The 21,224-nt window shown below is 45.5% G+C and overlaps 1 protein-coding gene across 2 annotated transcripts in view; it reads left to right on the top strand.

Annotated features, from left to right (window-relative positions):
* The first annotated feature begins 18,427 nt into the window (after positions 1 to 18,427).
* The window catches only part of CACNG4 (calcium voltage-gated channel auxiliary subunit gamma 4), a 288,522-nt gene continuing 285,725 nt past the window's right edge, over positions 18,428 to 21,224 (top strand). For both annotated transcript variants that reach the window (XM_063963629.1, XM_063963628.1), the window contains exon 1: positions 18,428 to 18,920. In XM_063963629.1, coding sequence (XP_063819699.1) covers positions 18,698 to 18,920 — 223 coding nt within the window. In that variant the 5' untranslated portion in view covers positions 18,428 to 18,697. The remainder of the gene's footprint in view (positions 18,921 to 21,224) is intronic.

Below are 21,224 nucleotides of genomic sequence, written 5' to 3'. Positions count from 1 at the left end.
TCAGTGCTGAAGGAATACAAGAGACATAAATCCAAGTACAGGATGAAGAAACTGCAAGGGGTTCACTTACCATAATAGTGGGGGGGGGGGGGGGGGGAGGGGGTAATTTTTATGTGTCTCCTTCCCTATAATTGCACAGTGATTTATACACTAGCAGCTCACTAGTAACACCTCAACTAACCATACATTTGCATATTTGATTTGCTCATGTCTTATTGATTTCTCATTGCACGTTGTGGTCTGAGGTTAAAGTTTTTAACCCCCTTGTGTTATTTCCCAAATGTATTGCTCATTCCATTTATATCCATAAATGCTTTCTTTACTGCAAGTCACAGATCTTTCCTATGTTTGAAATGACAAGTATTGGTTTGCATCCAGCATGATCAATGAGTAACTCTACTTCAATACCACTGACTCTGCAATGCCCAAATCTAGGAGCACCTCCTGGTTTTCCCTATCTCCACACTTCTTTTAAAGCTTATTTCCAATTACATTGCTTTTGCTTCAGAGCATGCATGGGAACCAGCACAGCGGAGTCCCAGTAGGCTTTAGTTCCACAGTGATAACTATTCAGTATATACAGTACACTCATTTTGTTGCCACCTGGATAATGTTTTCATTCCTTATGCATATACTTCACATTCTGTCTGACATTCAATGCTCCTAAGAACAGCCCTTTATTCCCACTATTATTACTCTTCGTCCATGATATGGAAACCGTTTAGTTTATACCAATCAGAGGCCGTCTGACAATCACTTAGTGTGTGCCATCCTCTCAACTAGCCAGAGTAACTATTTTTCTCTTACGTCCTAGAGGATGCTGAGGACTCCGTAAGGACCATGGGGTATAGACGGGCTCCGCAGGAGACATGGGCACCTAAAAGAACTTTCTAGTATGGTGTGCACTGGCTCCTCCCTCTATGCCCCTCCTCCAAACCTCAGTTAGATCTTGTGCCCAGAGGAGATTGGGTGCATTACAGGAGCTCTCCTGAGTTTTCTGTAAAAAGAATTTTGTTAGGTTTTTTATTTTCAGGGAGCTCTGCTGGCAACAGACTCCCTGCATCGTGGGACTGAGGGGAGAGAAGCAGACCCACTTCTTAAGAGTTAAGAGCTCTGCTTCTTAGGCTACTGGACACCATTAGCTCCAGAGGGAGTCGGAACACAGGTCTCACCCTGGGGTTCGTCCCGGAGCCGCGCCGCCATCCTCCTCACAGATGCCGGAAAAAAGAAGCCGGGTGAGTATGACAGATCATAAGAAGACGTCAGGCGGCAGAAGACTTCAGATCTTCATAAGGTAAGAGCGCAGCAGGTAGCTGCGCGCCATTGCTCCCACATTTACACACACACCTGGCACTGATGGGTGCAGGGCGCGGGGGGGGGGGGCGCCCTGGGCAGCAATAAACCTCGTTTTTAGGCAAGAAGCATGTAGTTAGGCTGCGGGGCAGTAAACTACGAATTCCCGCCATTTTTTTCCAAAATCTCGAGAGGTACCAAAGCCCGCCGCGCGAGGGGGCGGAGCTTGATCCCTCAACACTAACCAGCGCCATTTTCTCCACAGAGGCTGTAGAGAACGCTGGCTCCCCGGACTCTCCCCTGCTGAGCATCAGAGGGCTGAAAATAAGAGAGGGGGGCACATATTTAAAGCGCAGTGAGTGGGGAATTCTGTATACATTTATATGTAAAAGCGCTATCTGGGTTTTTTTCCCTGGGTCAGTTGGCGCTGGTGTGTGCTGGCATACTCTCTCTCTCTGTCTCTCCAAATGGCCTTCTTTGGGGAATTGTCCCCTTATAGTTATATCCCAGTGTGTGTGTCGGTACGTGTGTCGGCATGTCTGAAACGGAAGGCTTATCCAAAGAGGAGGTGGAACAGATGAGTGGTGTGTCTCAGTCGGCGGTGCCGACTCAGGATTGGATGAATATGTGGCATATGTTAAATGCTAGTGTAGCTTCACTGCATGAAAGACTGGACAAAGCAGAGTCCAGAGCGTCGGCAGGTAATCAATCTATAGATTGTGCCGACTCACAGGACCCGTCGGGGTCTCAGAAACGTCCCTTCTCACAAATAAGGGACACAGATACCGACACGGACTCTGATTCCAGTGTCGACTATGATGAAGCAAGGTTGCACCCCAGGGTGGCAAAAAGTATTCAGTGCATGATTATTGCAATAAAAGATGTGTTACATATCACTGATGAGCCCTCGGTGCCCGACACGAGGATACACATGTTTAAGGGAAAGAAACAGGTTATAAACTTTCCTCCTTCCCATGAAATTAATGAGTTATGTGAAAAAGCTTGGGAAACTCCAGATAAGAAACTGCAGATTCCCAAAAGGGTTCTTATGGCGTACCCTTTCCCTACACAGGACAGGGTACGTTGGGAATCCTCTCCCACAGTGGACAAAGCCTTAACACGCCTTTCCAAGAAGGTGGCGCTACCGTCCCCTGACACAGCAGCCCTCAAGGACCCTGCGGACCGCATGCAAGAGACTACACTAAAGTCTATCTACACTCATACTGGTACTTTGCTTAGACCGGCAATTGCGTCGGCATGGGTATGTAGTGCAGTAGCAGCTTGGACAGATACACTGTCAGCTGACCTTGATACCCTAGATAGGGATACAATTTTGTTAACATTAGCTCATATTAAGGACGCAGTCTTATATATGAGGGACGCTCAAAGAGACATTGGTTTACTGGGTTCAAGAGCCAATGCTATGGCTATTTCGGCAAGAAGAGCCTTGTGGATACGCCAATGGATGGGGGATGCAGACTCAAAAAGGCATATGGAGGTTTTACCTTACAAAGGTGATGTATTGTTTGGGGACGGCCTCGCGGACCTGATCTCTACAGCTACTGCGGGTAAGTCGACCTTTTTACCTTTTGTTCCCCAACAGCAAAAGAAACCCCCACAATATCAGATGCAGTCCTTTCGGTCGCATAGATCCAGAAGAGGTCGGGGCTCCTCCTTCCTCGCCAGAGGTAAGGGTAGAGGCAAGAGGACACCTGCTGAGGCTGGTTCCCAAGAGCGGAAATCCTCCCCGGCTTCCGCTAACTCCACCGCATGACGCTGGGGCTCCGCTCGGGTGGGGGCACGCCTTCGACTATTCAGCCAAGTCTGGGTTCAGTCAGACGTGGACCCTTGAGTGATAGAAATAGTCTCCCAGGGCTACAAGCTGGAATTCGAAGAGGTGCCCCCACGCCGATTTTTCAAGTCGGCCTTACCAGCTTCTACTCCAGAGTGGGAAGTAGTGCTAGCTGCAATTCAAACGCTGTGTCAACAGCGAGTGATTATCAGGGTTCCCCTGAGCCAACAGGGAAAAGGGTATTATTCAACCCTATTTGTGGTCCCGAAGCCGGATGGTTCGGTCAGACCCATTTTAAACCTAAAATCCCTGAACCTGTACCTGAAAAGATTCAAATTCAAGATGGAATCGCTCCGAGCGGTTATAGCCTGCCTGGAAGGGGGGGATTTTATGGTGTCACTGGACATAAAGGATGCTTACCTTCATGTCCCCATATATCCTTCTCATCAGGAGTACCTGAGATTCGCGGTACAGGATTGTCATTACCAGTTTCAGACGTTACCGTTTGGGCTGTCCACGGCCCCGAGGATTTTCACCAAGATAATGGCGGAAATTATGGTGATCCTGCGCAAGCGAGGAGTCACAATTATCCCATACTTGGACGATCTCCTGATAAAAGCGAAATCAAGAGAGCAATTACTGGAGAACGTGGCACTCTCTCAGAGAGTGCTTCAGCAACATGGGTGGATTCTCAATCTACCAAAGTCACAGTTGGTTCCGACAACTCGACTAGCCTTCCTTGGCATGATACTGGACACGGAACAAAAGAAAGTTTTCCTCCCATTGGAAAAAGTCCAGGACCTCCAGAACATGGTCCGAGAACTACTGAAGACGAAAAGAGTGTCAGCTCATCAATGCACTCGGGTTCTGGGGAAAATGGTGGCAACTTACGAGGCCATTCCCTTCGTCAGGTTCCATGCAAGGACGTTTCAATGGGATCTTCTGGACAAATGGTCCAGGTCCCATCTACAATTACATCAAAAAAATAACACTGTCCCCCAGGGCCAGGGTGTCTCTTCTATGGTGGCTGCAAAGTGCTCACCTTCTAGAGGGTCGCAGGTTCGGCATTCAGGACTGGATCCTGGTAACCACGGACACGAGCCTCCGAGGATGGGGAGCAGTCATCCAAGGAAGAAATTTTCAGGGACTATGGTCAGACCAGGAGTCCTGTCTACACATCAACGTGTTGGAGCTAAGGGCCATATACAACGGCCTTCGACAAGCGGAGATTCTTCTTCGCAACCTACCGGTTCTGATTCAATCAGACAATGTCACAGCAGTAGCTCATGTGAACCGCCAAGGCGGGAAAGAGAAGCAGAGTCGCGATGGCGGAAGCCACCAGGATTCTTCGCTGGGCGGAAAATCACGTAAGCGCTCTGTCAGCTGTCTTCATTCCGGGAGTGGACAACTGGGAAGCAGACTTCCTCAGCAGACACGATCTCCATCCAGGAGAGCGGGGACTTCATCAAGAAGTCTTTGCAGAGATAACGGATCTCTTGGGAGTTCCTCAAATAGACATGATGGCGTCACGCCTCAACAAGAAGCTTCGGAGGTATTGTGCCAGGTCCCGGGACCCTCAGGCAATAGCAGTAGACACTCTGGTAACACCATGGGTATTCCAGTCGGTCTACGTGTTTCCTCCTCTTCCTCTCATCACAAAAGAGTACAAACAATACTCATTGTTCCAGACTGGCCTCGAAGGGCCTGGTACTCAGATCTTCAGGAGATGCTCACGGAAGATCCCTGGCCTCCTACTCTAAGGGAAGACCTGTTACAGCAGGGGCCCTGCATGTTCCAAGACTTACCGCGGTTACATTTGACGGCATGGCGGTTGAACGGCGGATACTAGTGGAGAAGGGTATTACCTACTCTAATAAAGGCTAGGAAGGAGGTGATGGTAAAACATTATCACCGTATCTGGCGGAAATATGTCTCTTGGTGTGAAACCAAGAATGCTCCTACGGAAGATTTCCATCTGGGTCGTTTTCTCCACTTCCTACAGACAGGAGTGGATATGGGTCTAAAGTTAGGCTCTGTTAAAGTACAGATTTCGGCCTTATCAATATTCTTTCAGAAGGAATTGGCTTCTCTCCCAGAAGTCCAGACGTTTGTAAAAGGAGTACTACACATCCAGCCTTCTTTTGTGCCCCCGGTGGCACCATGGGACCTGAACGTGGTATTGCAGTTCCTTAAATCACACTGGTTTGAACCCCTTAAAACGGTGGAGTTGAAATTTCTCACCTGGAAGGTGGTCATGTTGTTAGCCTTGGCATCTGCGAGGCATGTGTCAGAATTGGCGGCCTTGTCTTACAAGAGCCCTTACTTGATTTTTCACGTAGATAGAGCGGAATTGAGGACTCGTCCTCAATTTTTACCCAAGGTGGTGTCTTCATTTCATATGAACCAACCTATTGTGGTGCCTGTGGCTACGAGTGACATGGAGGATTCCATGTCCCTGGATGTAGTCAGGGCCTTAAAAATTGATGTAGCCAGGATGGCTAGGATTAGGAAAACAGATGCATTGTTTGTCCTGTATGCTGCCAACAAGATTGGCGCGCCTGCTTCGAAGCAGACTATTGCTCGCTGGATCTGTAACACGATTCAGCAGGCTTATGTTACGGCTGCATTGCCGTTACCGCATTCAGTAAAGGCCCATTCCACTAGGAAGGTGGGCTCTTCTTGGGCGGCTGCCCGGGGCGTCTCTGCATTACAGCTTAGCCGAGCAGCAACTTGGTCGGGGTCAAACACTTTTGCTAAATTCTACAAGTTTGATACCCTGGCTGATGAGGACCTAGCATTTGCTTAGTCAATGCTGCAGAGTTATCCGCACTCTCCCGCCCGACTGGGAGCTTTGGTATAAACCCCATGGTCCTTACGGAGTCCCCAGCATCCTCTAGGACATAAGAGAAAATAAGATTTTAAACCTACCGGTAAATCTTTTTCTCCTAGTCCGTAGATGATGCTGGGCGCCCGTCCCAGTGCGGAAAATCTGCAAGGCTTGTATATAGTTATTGCTTACATAAGGGTTATGTTACAGTTAGACTCGGTCTTGGACCGGTACTGTTGTTTGTTCATACTGTTAACTGGTTATGTGTATTCCAGGTTATATGGTATGATTGGTGTGGGCTGGTATGAATCTTGCAACTGTTAACTGGTTATGTGTATTCCAGGTTATATGGTATGATTGGTGTGGGCTGCAGGGCCGTTTCTTGGGGCAGGCGAGCAGTGCAACCGCACCGGGCGCCCGCCGCGGCACTAACTGTGGCTCCCTGCTGCCCCCTCCTATTTCTCCCCGAGTAAGCCGCTCGGGGGCGGAGTTTCACGGAATGACGCGGTTGCGTCGTTACATCACGACGCAACCCCATCAGTCCGCGAAACTCCCCCCCGGAGTACAGATGGGGATCCAAGTTAGGAAGAGGGAAAGGCCGGCACGAGGAGCGACTGGTGAGGCGGGCCGAAGAGCGGTAATCGCCTCTGTAAGTATTCTCTCTCTCTCAATGTGTAAAATGGGGACTGCCTGCCGTAGTGTGGGGATTTAATGTATCAAGGGCATTGCGGTGTGTGGCATAATATGGTGCAGGGGGCATTACTGTGTGGGGCTTAATATGGTAGATTTTTTTTTTCCTGTGGTGGTCGTGATCTGTTGGAGCAGGGTCAAAAACTGGATTGTGAGGTAGTCTTTTCAGACGAGGCCATGCCCATTTAAATGAGGCCACACCCATTTAGATGAGGCCACGCCCCCTTGCCGGGTGCGCGCACAAGTTTGTTTGTTTTTCATCTAGGTGTGTGTGTGGGGGGGGTGTCACATTTTTTTATGTCATGGGGGGCGCATTTTTAAATCTCGCACTGGGAGCCAAATTGGCTAGAAACAGCCCTGGTGGGCTGGTATGAATTTTGCCCTTAGATTAACAAAATCCTTTCCTCGTGTTGTCCATCTCCTCTGGGCACAGTTCTCTAACTGAGGTCTGGAGGAGGGGCATAGAGGGAGGAGCCAGTGCACACCATACTAGAAAGTTCTTTTAGGTGCCCATGTCTCCTGCGGAGCCCGTCTATACCCCATGGTCCTTACGGAGTCCACAGCATCCTCTACGGACTAGGAGAAAAAGATTTACTGGTAGGTTTAAAATCTTATTTTTTCTGAAAACATTAACTATCAATATAATATTTTCAGACATGAAATATTAATCATTCTTCATGATTTCATGTACAATGGCATCAGCATGTTGTGAAGATGAAAAGTCAATTGGGCAGATGTATTTCGCCTGGAGAAGTGATAAAGCAGTGATAAGTGGAAGGTAATAATGCACCAGTCAATCATTACGGGTTTGAAAAATGACAGTTAGGAGCTGATTGGCTATTGCTTTATCACCTTCCACTTATCACTTCTTTAACATTGCTTTATCACTGGGTGTAATAAATTTGCCCCAATGTTCACTACTCTATGGGGGTCATTCGGATTTGATCGCTCGCTAGCAACTTTTTGCAGCGCTGCGATCAGATAGTCGTTGTCTATGGGGGAGTGTATTTTCGCTTTGCAAGTGTGCGAACGCTGTTGCAGCTGATGGCACAAAACGTTTTTTGCTGTTTCTGAGTAGCGCTTGACTTACTCAGCCGCTGTGATCACTTCAGTCTTTTTGGTCTCGGAATTGACGTCAGACACCCGCCCTGCAAACGCTTGGACATGCCTGCGTTTTTCCAAACACTCCCAGAAAACGGTCAGTTGACACCCACAAGTGCCCTCTTCTTGTGATCCGGCTGTGCGAATGGATTCTTTGTTAAATCCATCGCTCAGCAACCATTCGCTTTGTACCTGTACGACGCGCCTACGCATTGCGGTGCATACGCATGCGCAGTTTTGCCAAGATTTAACCTGATCGCAGCGCTGCAAAAAGATGCTAGCGAGCGATCAACTCAGAATGACCCCCGTTATCCAAGACTATATCCAAGCAAATGCAATTGCTGCCTGTATGTTTTCTCATTGTTGGGTATCCTGACCCATCCTCTCTGAACACTGCAAATCATTGTAATCTCTTACCCCTTTTTATATAATGCCCGTTAACTCATCTACTATAAACAAAGCTTATATAAATATGTATATGTAAATCAACCTGGTCTTACTTTCAAACTAATTGCCACTTTAAATCAAATGGTTATCTAATTTATATCATGCAGGGACCAGCAAATCACAACCTACAGTATTACAATAATACCAGCGGTCTCCTTGGCTAACAAGAAGAATATACCTTTGTATATATGACATCATTCTTTTAAGATGTCTATTAATATAGTGTTCAGTTGTATACATCAGATTCACAGCATATAAAGTGATATACGGGAAGATGGTGCATGCGCACAAGAGAACAAAGGCTCTTACACAGATTCCAGAGTCTTGGGGATATATTTACTAAGGTCCCTATTTTATTTGAGTTTGTATTTTTCTTCTAAGTGTGATCACTGGAATTTACTAAACACAAATCTCAGCAGTGTTGGGGCTATTTGTATTGTTTTTCCAGGCAGAGTTCACAATTACGAATGAATAGACCATCGGTCAAACACGGCTGTTATTTGATACAACTCGGTAATTTACTAAGAATTCGTATTCTCATTCACTGCCGACAATAGCCAAACACTGCCGGGAAAGCATAGAAATCGTAAAAAAAGGAGCTTTCAAATAGACCTGCTGTTTGCTGGCGTGTTCAGATAGTCATGCACGGATCAGTGAGATCCGTACATGCTTATCTGTGGAAAGGGGACTGAAATAGTTAAAAATAAAAAATAAAAATTGCGCGGGGTCCCCCCTCCTAAGCATAACCAGCCATGGGCTCTTTGAGCCGACCCTGGTTGTTTAAATACCAGGGGAAAATTGCCTGGGGTGTTCCGTATTTAGACAACCAGCACTGGGCTCTTGGACCGGCCCTGGTTCCAAAAATACGGGGGACAAAAGATCCCCCATATTTTTAAAACACGCACCGGGCTCCACTAGTCGAGAAGATGATGCCACAGCTGGGGGACACTTTTATACTGGTCCCTGTGGCCGTGGCATTACCCCCCAACTAGTCACCCCTGGCCAGGGTACCCTGGAGGAGTGGGGACCCCTTAAATCAAGGGGCCAAGGGCCAGGGGTGAAACCCGAGGCTGTCCCTCCCATCCCTGAGAACCACAAGTACCAGCATGTGTGTAAATAACGGGCCTGCTGGTACCTGTAGTTCTACAACAAAAGAAATACCCAAATAAAAACAATACACACACACACTGTGATAGTACAATTTTATTAAAACCCACTAAAGGGGTTCCATGTTTACACATGGAACCTCTTTCCCCGAATGCCAGGACCCCCCATGAGTCCTGTCACTGAAGATCCCTGCAGCCGATCAGGGAGCGCCACGTCATGGCGCTCTCCTGATTGGCTGTGCGCTACTAGTCTGTCAATCAGGTGGAGCGCAGCGGCTACAATGGAGCTTAGGGCAGTTCCATTCTGGCCTATGATGGGAACTTGGGGTCACTCTTGTGGAACCCCTTTAGTGGCATGGATCGGGCTTTTGGTTTGTTTTTTTGACAAGGATTAGGATCAAAGAGGACCGATCATCACTGGATAATAAGGTGAGTATATTGGAATTTTGGATTTACAGATAAACGTTTGGATTCTACATGGAGAAGGGGACGTGATTGGTCGGCGTGGGATGTAGGTAAGTATGTATGAATGTGTAAGTGTGTTTTAATAAAATTGTACTATCACAGTGTGTGTGTGTGTGTGTGTGTGTGTGTGTTGCTTGCTGGGACTTGTAGTTCTACAACAAAAGACAATATTCTTTTTTTACATTCAAAAAGGCTATTAGTCCCCCATCCTCCACCCAGGGATGGGGGGACAGCCTCGGGCTTCACCCCTGGCCCTTGGGTGCCTGGAGGGGGGGCCCCTTGATTTAAGGGGTTCCCATTACTCCAGGGTACTCTGGCCAGGGGTGATTAGTTGGGGGGCTAATGCCACGGCCGCAGGGACAAGTATAAAAGTGTCCCCCGGCTGTGGCATCATCTTCTCGGCTAGTGGAGCCCGATGCTGGTTTTAAAAATATGGGGGACCCCTACGTCTTTTGTCCCCCTTATTTTTGAAACCAGGTCTGGCCCAAGAGCCCGGTGCTGGTTGTCTAAATACGGGGGACCCCAGCCAATTTCCCCCCAGTATATAAACAACCAGGGCCGGCTCAAAGAGCCCAAGGCTGGTTATGCTTAGGAGGGGAACCCCCCGCAATTTTTTTTTTACAATTTAAACTGTTTAAACTCCTCTCATACTGTACACAATGAAGCCCTGCAGGGATCTCACTGATCGGGCCAGGCTTCATTGTGTTATGTCCGGCAGTGTTTTACTAATCACTCCCGTAAAACACTGCCCGACAATACGAATAACATCAACATCGGAAAATACGAAAAACGAAAACTCGGCAGCTTAGTAAATTATCTAAAATTATTTCAAAAAGTTGCAGAAAAATATGACTGATAAAATTCGAGTTCAAACTCCCACCAATTCGGCAGAAACACAAATCTTAGTAAATAAATCCCTTGGCTCTAACTGCACAAGGGCATGTTCCCGAATATGTCACTGGGAAGATGGTGCCATGGAGGAGGAGGGATATACTTGCAGACACAGGGTAAGTATACTATGGGTGCAGCAGGGTGTGCACTGCGAAGCAGTCCTGAAACCAGGGGCCCGTGAGCATCACACACCCTGCACCCATTATAAATATGACAATGAGATACAGTAGTGATATAGCTTTATACATCACTGTGTTAGCAGAGAATATTACTACACTGAAACTGAACTTTTTGGAAGATTAAACTCTATCTATTTACCATTAGCTCTGTCATTTCAGTAGGCATGTGGTAGATATAGCCACATAAAATCTACCACATATTTGGTGGTTCACCGATCAAGCCCAATTTCCAGATTTGACATGGCTGTACACCATTATATTTTTTCACCTAATTTCCGTCTCTTTTTTATTTTTTTATTTTTTTTAGGTGATTAGCCAATAGGATTTTTTTTTCTATTCTGATCTGATTGCACAGGAAGTTCACTCAATTGGCTATACACATTACAATACTGGTCGTAAGGCGTTATATATGACCATCCACGCATACAGTGATGAGGTTTCAGGAATTATAGAGAGTTTCTGCATTGCGCTATATTGTTTAAGCTGGTTCTGGCACCAGGTGTCATTCTAAACCCTGCTCATGAACAGTTAAACAACTGGAAATTCAAGGCTGTAAACAAATAAAAGAAAACGTCCTTTTAAAGCCCAGATCTCACACAAAGTGAAGCTGCAGTGAATATAACATGCAATAATCGGCTTTGACTAAACCCCACACTGAGCGGCCACTGAATCACTGTAGCTGTAGGGTATCCTCCAATGTTAAGGCTGATTTTTTAAGATTGTCAGATCTGCAGACAGCTCGGAAACCTTGCAGAGTCCAAGACAATAAAAAGAGATGACAGTTTCGGGGCTCTGAAGAAGTCCCCTCTGTGACTACATGAAAACATTACAGAAACTGGGTTTTACAAGCTGGGGATCAAATACAACACATGATTACTGTGTGCACATAAATTCTTAGCATTAGCAGTGAAATAAGAGCTTTTTGGACTCTCATACAAAAATCTGGAATCCTGCCTACACTCAGATACTATATGACACTATCAGTGACAACACAACATATAACAGCACAGTATAAAGTGATATAATGCAGGACAGAGGAAAATATCTTCATTATATAGACAATGCCTGGAGTGGAGCCTATAGATGCTCTCTATTCATTCTTTGGTCGCATCTCCCTCCCCAGTGATGTCTATATACTGTATGTGATATACATATACAAACTAATGCTATACAGTTTACTAATGGGGTCTATCTGAATTAATAATCAAGATAGAACATGTGAAATATAATGAATAAAGCACATGGAAATCCATTTTTATACCGGCCAGTATAAAGGTTGACCTTACTCCATTGTCTGTTATACCAGTGATACCCCTTTCACACCGCACAAATAACCCGGTATCGAACCAGTTTATTGCCGGGTTGACGCGGGACGCTGTGTGGTTTGAAAGGGGTCACTACCGAATTCCCGGGTCACCTGACCCGGTAAGTCAACCTAGGAGTAAAGCAGGGTTATTCCCGGGATATTACCGAGTCAGGTGCAGTGTGAACGGGTTGCTGTAGTGGGACCCATTCACAGCATAGGCAGAGGCAACGAGGAGATTATCTTATCTCCCAGCCCCGTCCCTGCCCCCGGTGTCGGCTTTGCCCTTGCCAGCGATGGCAACCCTACCCGGCATATTGCGATCTGAAAGGTGTATTAGTTAATTCTGCCAATAACAATTCTAAGTGCAGAGCATGTTTGTGATATTAAAATAGATGTTACTTAATATAAAAAGTATTTATGAACTGAATTCCATTTAAACAGCATTAGAAGTACAGGAAAAGGAGTCAGTCTCAAGATTGCAAAACTAGAAGAGGTCCTCAGAGAAAGAGATATGAAACTATGGAAAAAGCTCCGGGGAGCACATGGGAGCAGAAGATTGAGTACTAGAGAATGAAATTTGAGAGTATAACTAATATTATAAAGTTTTACTATATTGCATCATTTAAGTAAACTATGGATAGCTTGTACGGAATCAATGCATAATATCTCTCTAAGGGGCATATTTACCAATATTCATGAGTTGGTCCTGATAATTACAATTTCTTAAGATCTTCTTATTTATAGTCGGAATGGCTTACGGTCATTAGGTCGACAGTCATTAGGTCGACATGGCCATTAGGCCGACATGGAAAAGGTCGACATGGAAAAAGGTCAACATGAGTTTTTCACATTTTTTTTAATTTCATTTTTTTTACTTTTTCATACTTTACTATCCACGTGGACTCCAATTGGGAACGGTAACCTGTGCCGAGTGCAGCGGAGCAAGGCACCTTGCCCGAAGCATGGCTCGCTTCGAGGGGACACGGTGCACTAATTGGGGTTTCCCGTCACTTTACAAAGAAAACAATACTAAAAAAAGTTTTAAAAAACTCATGTCGACATTTTTCCATGGCGACCTTGTTCATGTCGACCTAATGACCATGTCGACCTAGTCATCCTGTCGACCAAGTGCATGTCGACCAATAGGGTTTGACCTAAATCTTGTCGACCTAATGACCCATACCCGTTGGAATTTACAAAAACAAAACATACAGGGTCAGGGCTCCTGTAAGATCCCTTCCCTGTAATGTGTAAAGGAATTGCTAATGCGACCACTTTACTACCGAGATCACACCCGGCACAGCTACTGTGTTGTCATAAGACAACACATGCGTATCCAGAGATTACTGGGGAGGGCTAGCTGAGTCCTTCTTTACCATCTGTAGTTAGGAGTCTACAGGGACCATTTATCATTGAAAATTTGCGACTTATTCCCTGAAAATACCTGTTTTCACAGGGTAACCACAAATATTTAGTATCCCCCAAATATAAGACAGAGGGACATCCATTACTGCATGCAGCCGCAACCCCCGTAGGATTCTATGGCGATGCGATGTTGCCAGTTATACCAAGCTCCTGAATGCAAAGCATTCCAGAGATTGGTCCCTGCAGCTATCGCCATCTAAAGATGGCATTAGCCTGCTATAACCTATGGGCTACTCATCGCAGATGGGACTTAGCCAGCAGAGGGTTCTCCCAGCAACCTTCCCCAGCAATGGCTGCTGTGCATGCGTTGTCAGTGGGATCAGGGCATGCGCAGTGGCCCCGGCACCACACTGAGCACATCTCAGGGACAGGCTCCGGTTGCTCAGTCATGCATTTGACCATAAGAATCGTATCCTACAATGTGAATCTGGATGCTAATATCGTACCCAGATTGTATTGCAAATGCAATTCTTGATAAATGGGCCTTTACTTATGACGTAAAATCCTGCAAATGCATTTTTTTCAAAGGAGTTATCACTTCTGCCTATTTATCAATGCACCTTGATGATGAGAAATATTATCGGCTATCACAGGCAATAACCTTCACAGAGGGACACTTGCGATGCTTACCCAAACACAGTATCATGTTCAGCTGCGGATAACGCTATTTAGGACGCTGCTAGCCATGGAATTTTTTATTTTTTTTAGCACTCTTCATCAGATCTAGGCTAATGCTACCCCTTATCTTGGTGTTGACACAATAGCTAAATATCTGAGTGGGTGGTCTTCAGTTTTCCGGCTGACGGGATCCCGGCGCACAGTATACCGGCGCCGGAATCCCGACAGCCGGCATACCGACACTTTTTCTCCCTCTTGGGGGTCCACGACCCCCCTGGAGGGAGAATAAATAGCGTGGCGTGCGTAGCGCGCCACCGTGCCCGCAGCGTGGCGAGTGCAGCAAGCCTGCAAGGGGCTCATTTGCGCTCGCCACGCTGTCGGTATGCCGGTGGTCGAGATTCCGGCGCCGGTATGCTGGTCGCCGGGAGCCCGGCCGCCGGCATACCCTACTACACCCGTCTGAGCTGTTAGAATAGTAAAACTGACACACAATAGTAGATTAGGAATAGTTAGCACAGCACAAACTACTTTAATTACTATTTACAACTTTGTTTTACATTTCAAAACAAATTTATTTCCACCAGCAGCCGAGGGACATTTGAACATTTGAGTTTGCTGGAAATGGAAATCATGTTGCGTTACTTGTTTAATCACAGACATTTCTGACAAGACATTTTCCATCCAGGCATCTTGTCATTCACAATCGCTATTCAGATTCAAGCAAGATGAGGAAAGTCTGTACTGAAAAGATTGTTTTAGACATTTCTCCTGAGAAGGCTTTTTTAAGGAAAGCGATCTGCACCTATTCTATTTCTATCCCCCAAAGTAATAGTTGCTGGCAATATTGTTTCTTAATTGATAACAAAGAGAAACACCCTACAGATTTCAAATGTCAGTCTGCCAGATTTGAACATTTTCAGAAAGATACTGTACAGTGAATGAAATTAAGAATTAAAGAAAATCACATTCTTTGATAACAATCCCCCAGATCCTAAGAAACAAAAAGCCCACAGCTAATCTCATGTTCATAGATGTTAACACAGACTGTAGCAATAAAAAAAACATAAAATTAAAATCAGGAAAACAAACCTTGTATGGCTCATCTGACAAGAGAGTAATATTAAAAAATACCTATAAAAAAAGTTTGTATTATTAAGAGAACTGAAAACAGAGATACAAACAAAGAAGGGAATGTACAGTACCAAGCAGTTGCTCAATGTGCGGTTTTCAAATCACCATACTGTACAGTAGGAAGCAGCTGGAGTCTGAAAATGCATTTACATTTATTGAAAAAGCTGGATCCACTGTAAATCTATTGAAAAAGCAGTATTCACACTAAATTCACACACATGCACACACAGACACACGTCTGAACCACATTAAATTTAATCCCATGCACACCCAGAAAAGCTGGATCCATATGAAGTCTATTGAAAAAGCCAGCTTCATTGTAAGACTATTGAAAAAGACAGATTTATACTGAATTCACACGTACACACACTCAGAATTTGACGGCAGATAAGAACCACTTGGCCCATCTAGTCTCTCCCAGAAAAGCCATATCCATATTAATTTCTATATTTCTTAAGCTGGGTACACACTGGCACGACGGGGATTCATTCTGACATAGGAACGAATCCCCATCAACCTGAATTGCCCCTACACACTGGGCCGACTTTAATGAAGGACGGAACGACCATGTTTCGTCCTTCATTAACACAGGACGCTAGCGACGGACGCTTGGTTTGATGTGCAGTCTTGGGTACACACTGAGCGATGTAAGCGATATCAACGCTCCAGTGTGCACCCAGCTTTAGTCTACTGAAAAAGTCGGCTCCACTGTAAGTCTATTGAAAAAGCTGGATCCATACTAGGGGCCTAATTCAGATCTGATCACAGCAGCAAATTTGATAGATAATGGACAAAACCATGTGCACTGCAGGGGGGGTGGGGGCAGATAAAACATGTGCAGAGAGAGTTAGATTTGGATGGGGTGTGTTCAAACTGAAATCTAAATTGCAGTGTAAAAATAAAGCAGGCAGTATTTACCCTGCACAGAAACAATACAACCCACCAAAATCTAACTCTCTCTGCACATGTTATATCTGCCCCCCCCCCCCCCCCCCCCGCAGTGCACATGGTTTTGCCCATTAGCTAGCAAATTTGTTGCTGCGATCAGGTCAGAATGAGGCCCTAAATTCACCCCTACACACACTCAAAAAAGCCGTGTCCACGCTAAATTCACACTCACACACAGAAAAAGTAGGATCCTCGCTATTTTACACTTTAAGAAAAGCCAGATCCACATTAAGTCTGTTGAAAAAAAACAAAAAAATAGATAAATTGTAATTCTATTACAAAAACCATATCCATTACGTCTACTTAAAAAACTGGATCCACACTAAATACGCACACATGTGGATCTGTGTTTTCCTGCATATTAGGCAAGATCCGGGTATGTGCGAATTTAGTGTGGACCCAGCTTTTCTGAGAGTACATGTGTGAACTTAGGGCAGCTGCAAATTTTCAAGCTACAGAATTGCTAATCATCGCAAGTGAAGTGATCCCTCCCCTTTAGAATGTAAGCTGTCACGAGTAGGGCCCTCTTCCCTCATGTGCTTATCCTTTTCTTACTTTAATAATCCTCGACTGCACCAAATCCCGCGATTTTCTGCCACCTGATACTTATTCCAGTGTCATCTGCTGATGCAAATATGTTTATTTACCCTGTACTTGTCCTATATTGTCTTCAACTGTAATGAGCTCTACACATTAGGCCGCCAAGATGTCCGACAGCCGATGGGGCGCGCGGGGGGGGGGGGGAGAGTGACAGGGGGAGTAAAGTTTCTTCATTCCCCCAGTCACCCGGTCACATAGCAATGCATGCTAATATGGACGAGATTGTCCTCCATATTGGCCTGCATGTAAAAGCGACCCGGCCCCAACGTTGAACGAGTGTGGGGCCGTGCATCGTTCATCGTTGGTGCCTACACACTGAAAGATAAGAACGATATCTTATTCATTAATGAACAAGATCGTTCATATCTTTCATTGATGTTGCCTAATGTGTAGGGCCCATTAGTCACTGTTTTCCTGGTTTGATTGTTTATGTACTCTGTAATTGGGCACTGCAGATCCCTTGTAGCGCCATATAAATAAAGGATAATAATAATAACAATAATAATAAGCTGCCACCAAGAAAATAATATAGATGCCCACTGAGCCATCTCAAAGTCCTTAGCAACTGCGTACACATACGCAGCATCAACGCAATAATGATGGACATCGACTTCCTGAGTGAGTCTATAGGTATGGCCGCAGTATTAGCGACACTGGCACCATGTTGCTCTGCGTACATGTTCACAACTGAAAGCATATACACGCCTGCATTTTTGTAGCCAGCCCTGGTACCTCCCCCAAATGGACCCTTCACTGCATGCGGAATTGCAAAGATACCTTTGCGCGTGCGGAGTGAAATCACAGCTTATGCGCAGTGCCGATAATCGCTCCGAATTCAGTTTTTCAAGGACTGGATCCGTTTTCTTTCAATATACTTAGTATGGAATAGGATCTGGCTATTACCCACACCTTGTAAATACCTGTCATTCTCAAATAAAAGAAAACCACAGTTGTTTGCAACATCACCCTTCCTTTCCCTAAGTGTAAACCTCTGAGCTTCTCCAAACAAAGAAACGAGGGAGGGAGGGATGGAGGGTAGGAAAGATGATCACAGTGAAGGGGTTATATACAGTAGAGAGGGAGGCTCAGTTAACCATTCAGCTTTCAAGCAGAGGTACATTTGACACTCACTATTGTAAGTATTTCAGTAAAAAGAGAGATTATTCCCTCATACTAACACATCATAAATATGTAAGTCAGCCACCCCCTGCTGCATAAATCACCTGGATGTGTGATGTTCCCCTTTACATCAACAAAGGAGAAAACTTCTAGTTGTTAGACGGCATCCTGTGCTTACATGCAATGTTATCTGTATGGAATAGGGGTTAAAGTCCACACACCTAGGGGATGCACTAGCCTGGCTCTGCCAGCATCTCTATTGCCTTGGCATGGAGCTAGTATACTATCATCAAACCATCAGTGCTTTATCAGGCTATTGGATGGAACGTGTTGTTTTCCTCTCTGTAGTCTTCCCAGGGGGGTCTCGGCCAGCCAGAACCCCACATGCCTATTTGCATAGTCCTTTGTGATTGGAGGGAAGGAAAAGGGGAGTGTGCTAGATGGAAGGTTTGTACCCCAAGCGTCTTAATGAGTTATACATTAGAGCAGAAGCTCTCGTCTCAGTAAATCAGTATTGAAGTGATTCCCCAAAAGTGCTCAGAATTTCCTGTCTACGCTCTGTATACAGAGTGGCCTGGACCCCACACACTAATCATTTCACAGTGGATGAGGCACCCCATGTCCCTCTCATTCCTTTGTCGGAGACTGTGGATTGAATCTCTGGCTGCCTCACCCAGGGATCCCAGGGGACACAGCAGCCAGTTCCTGTTGCTCAGTCTTGCTCCACCTCCAGGCTGTGTTTGTGGAATATGAAGCACCATGGTGTGGTGTGATCGTGGGGTACAGATGCTGCTGACCACAGTGGGGGCTTTCGCAGCCTTTAGTCTAATGACCATCGCTATTGGCACAGATTACTGGCTGTACTCCCGGGCTCACATCTGTAACGGAACTAACTTAACTATGGATGATTCTCAGACTCAACCCAAGAAGACCAAAGGGGATCTCACCCACTCCGGGCTCTGGAGGATCTGTTGCATTGAGGGTGAGTGCTGCTGTCAGATGCTGTAAGTGATTACAGGTGTATGGTGCCCCGCTTGGTTCTTTGCAGCGTCTGCACAGGTGGTACCTCTAATATCATTTTGTATGTGATCTGGTTGCTTAGCAACCAGCTTCTGGAGAATTGGTATAAGCTCAGTATAGGTAGATATTACTGGTAAATCTGTCATGTTGTGTCTTACTATTGTGCTGCCCCGTAATATCAGATATCCAGTTAATTGTGGTGTATACTGTAGTAAGTTTCTGAGTACACTTATTTCCTATGCTGCTGCAGGTCAGGGAGACTGATATCAGACAGAGATCCGGACAATTTATACATATGGAGTTGATGGAAAAGTTCAGCACATGAGCTGGGGTGTATAGACTGCATAGATGGATACACAATAGTCTAGACGGGGATTATTACGTTGGCCTCACAGCATTCAGCGCCGCTCCTCTCGCATTCCACGGGTGACCTGGGAGATGTCCACAAGCTGTGGTGCTGAAACTCGCTGTGCACGCAACGTAGATGGCTCTGCTGTGTAATATTCTTACTTCTCACACACCACGCAATGCAACTGTAACACACACACTTAAACCACACAAACTAGGTGTAACGTACACAGACCACACAACTAACACGGGATCAGTTAAAACTCCAGTAACACACACAAAAACCACACAATTCATCTAGAACACACAGATTAAGCAAATCACTTGGAACACACATAGACAACATTGTTCACCTGTAACAAACATATACTGTATATATACACAAACCACCTATAATACACAAGCAGGCTGCTCATATGGATGGCGGTCATTAGGTCAACATGAGTTAGGTCGATATACATTGGGTCGACCACGTTTGGTCGACATGCATTAGGTCGACATGAAAAATGGTCGACATGAGTTTTTCTCAATTTTTTAAAATGTTTGACCTTTTTCATACTTAACGATCCACGTGTACTACAATTGGGAACGGTAACCTGTGGCGAGCGCAGCGGTAGCGGAGCGAGGCACCGTGTCTGAAGGAAGCCATGCGTGGGGTCACGGTGCACTAACTGGGGTTCCCCGTCATTTTTTGAAGAAAACTACACCCAAAAAGTAAAAAAAAAAGTAATGTCGACCTCTTTCCATGTCGACCTAATGACCATGTCGATCTAGTGATCATGTCGACGTTGACCTAATGAACCACACCCTGCTCATATAGCATCTGTAACACAAACATTTATACACCACAGACACAATTAACTTATAAAACACATAGACCAGAAACTCACTTAGGGGACCTTTTATTGAGAATTGCATTATGCAATGCGATCTGGGAGCCGTATGAGCAGACAGAATCGCTTTGCAATATGCAATTCTAATAGTGGTATGTATGATGGCGCACCCGCAGGGACATTGGGCTAGATGCATCATCGCTTAGAAAGTGATAAAATGGAGAGTGAAAAAGTGCCAGCCAATCAGCTCCTAACTGCCATTTTTCAAACACAGCCTGTGACATGGAAGTTAGGAGCTGATTGGCTGGTACTTTTTCACTCTCCAATTTATCACTTTCGAAACGATGATGCATCTGGCAATGTGCTCCTGGGGCTCCTGTGCATGTGCAGTGCCGTTGGCCACAGATATGTGAGGAAAACCCTCTCACAGCTAACTATACGAAGTGTAGCCCATAGGTTACAAGGGGCTACCGCCATCTTCAGATGGCGAAAGCTGCAGGAGCCAAAATCAAGTTGGTAAATCTGGCAACATCGTATCCCCCATACAAACCTATGGGAGTTGCGGGTGCTGGTGGGAATGGAGATATCTGCTGCGGTCCCTCAGTGATACACGTGTTAACCTCTGAAAATGGGTGTTTTCAGGGATTTGGCCACAAATATTCAATGATAAATGGATCCAGTAGACCACACATTACACCTGTGACATGCATATTGACACACACACAGACCACATAAGGCATCGGGCGGTAACACAGCCACATATAGACCACACAATGCACTTAGGTCACACAATGTTATCCACGCCAAGCTAACACAATTTACATGTATAATACACTTTACAGAATGTAGTCTCATCTCAGTCTAGTCTCAGACATAGACCACTGAAAATACTTGTAACACACACACACACACACACACACACACACACACACACACACACACACACACACACACACACACACACCCTGTACCTATATCAAATATCAAGACCACATCATTCGCCAGTGACATAAGCCTAAACCATAAATTCACCAGCAACTTTAACTATAATTCACCAGTACACACATTTAAACAGTTAAATTACC

This window comes from Pseudophryne corroboree, chromosome 3, assembly GCF_028390025.1.
Source record: "Pseudophryne corroboree isolate aPseCor3 chromosome 3, aPseCor3.hap2, whole genome shotgun sequence".
NCBI lineage: Eukaryota > Metazoa > Chordata > Amphibia > Anura > Myobatrachidae > Pseudophryne > Pseudophryne corroboree.
The sequence above is the reverse complement of the archived record's forward strand: the minus strand, read 5'-3'. Positions and strand labels throughout refer to the sequence as shown.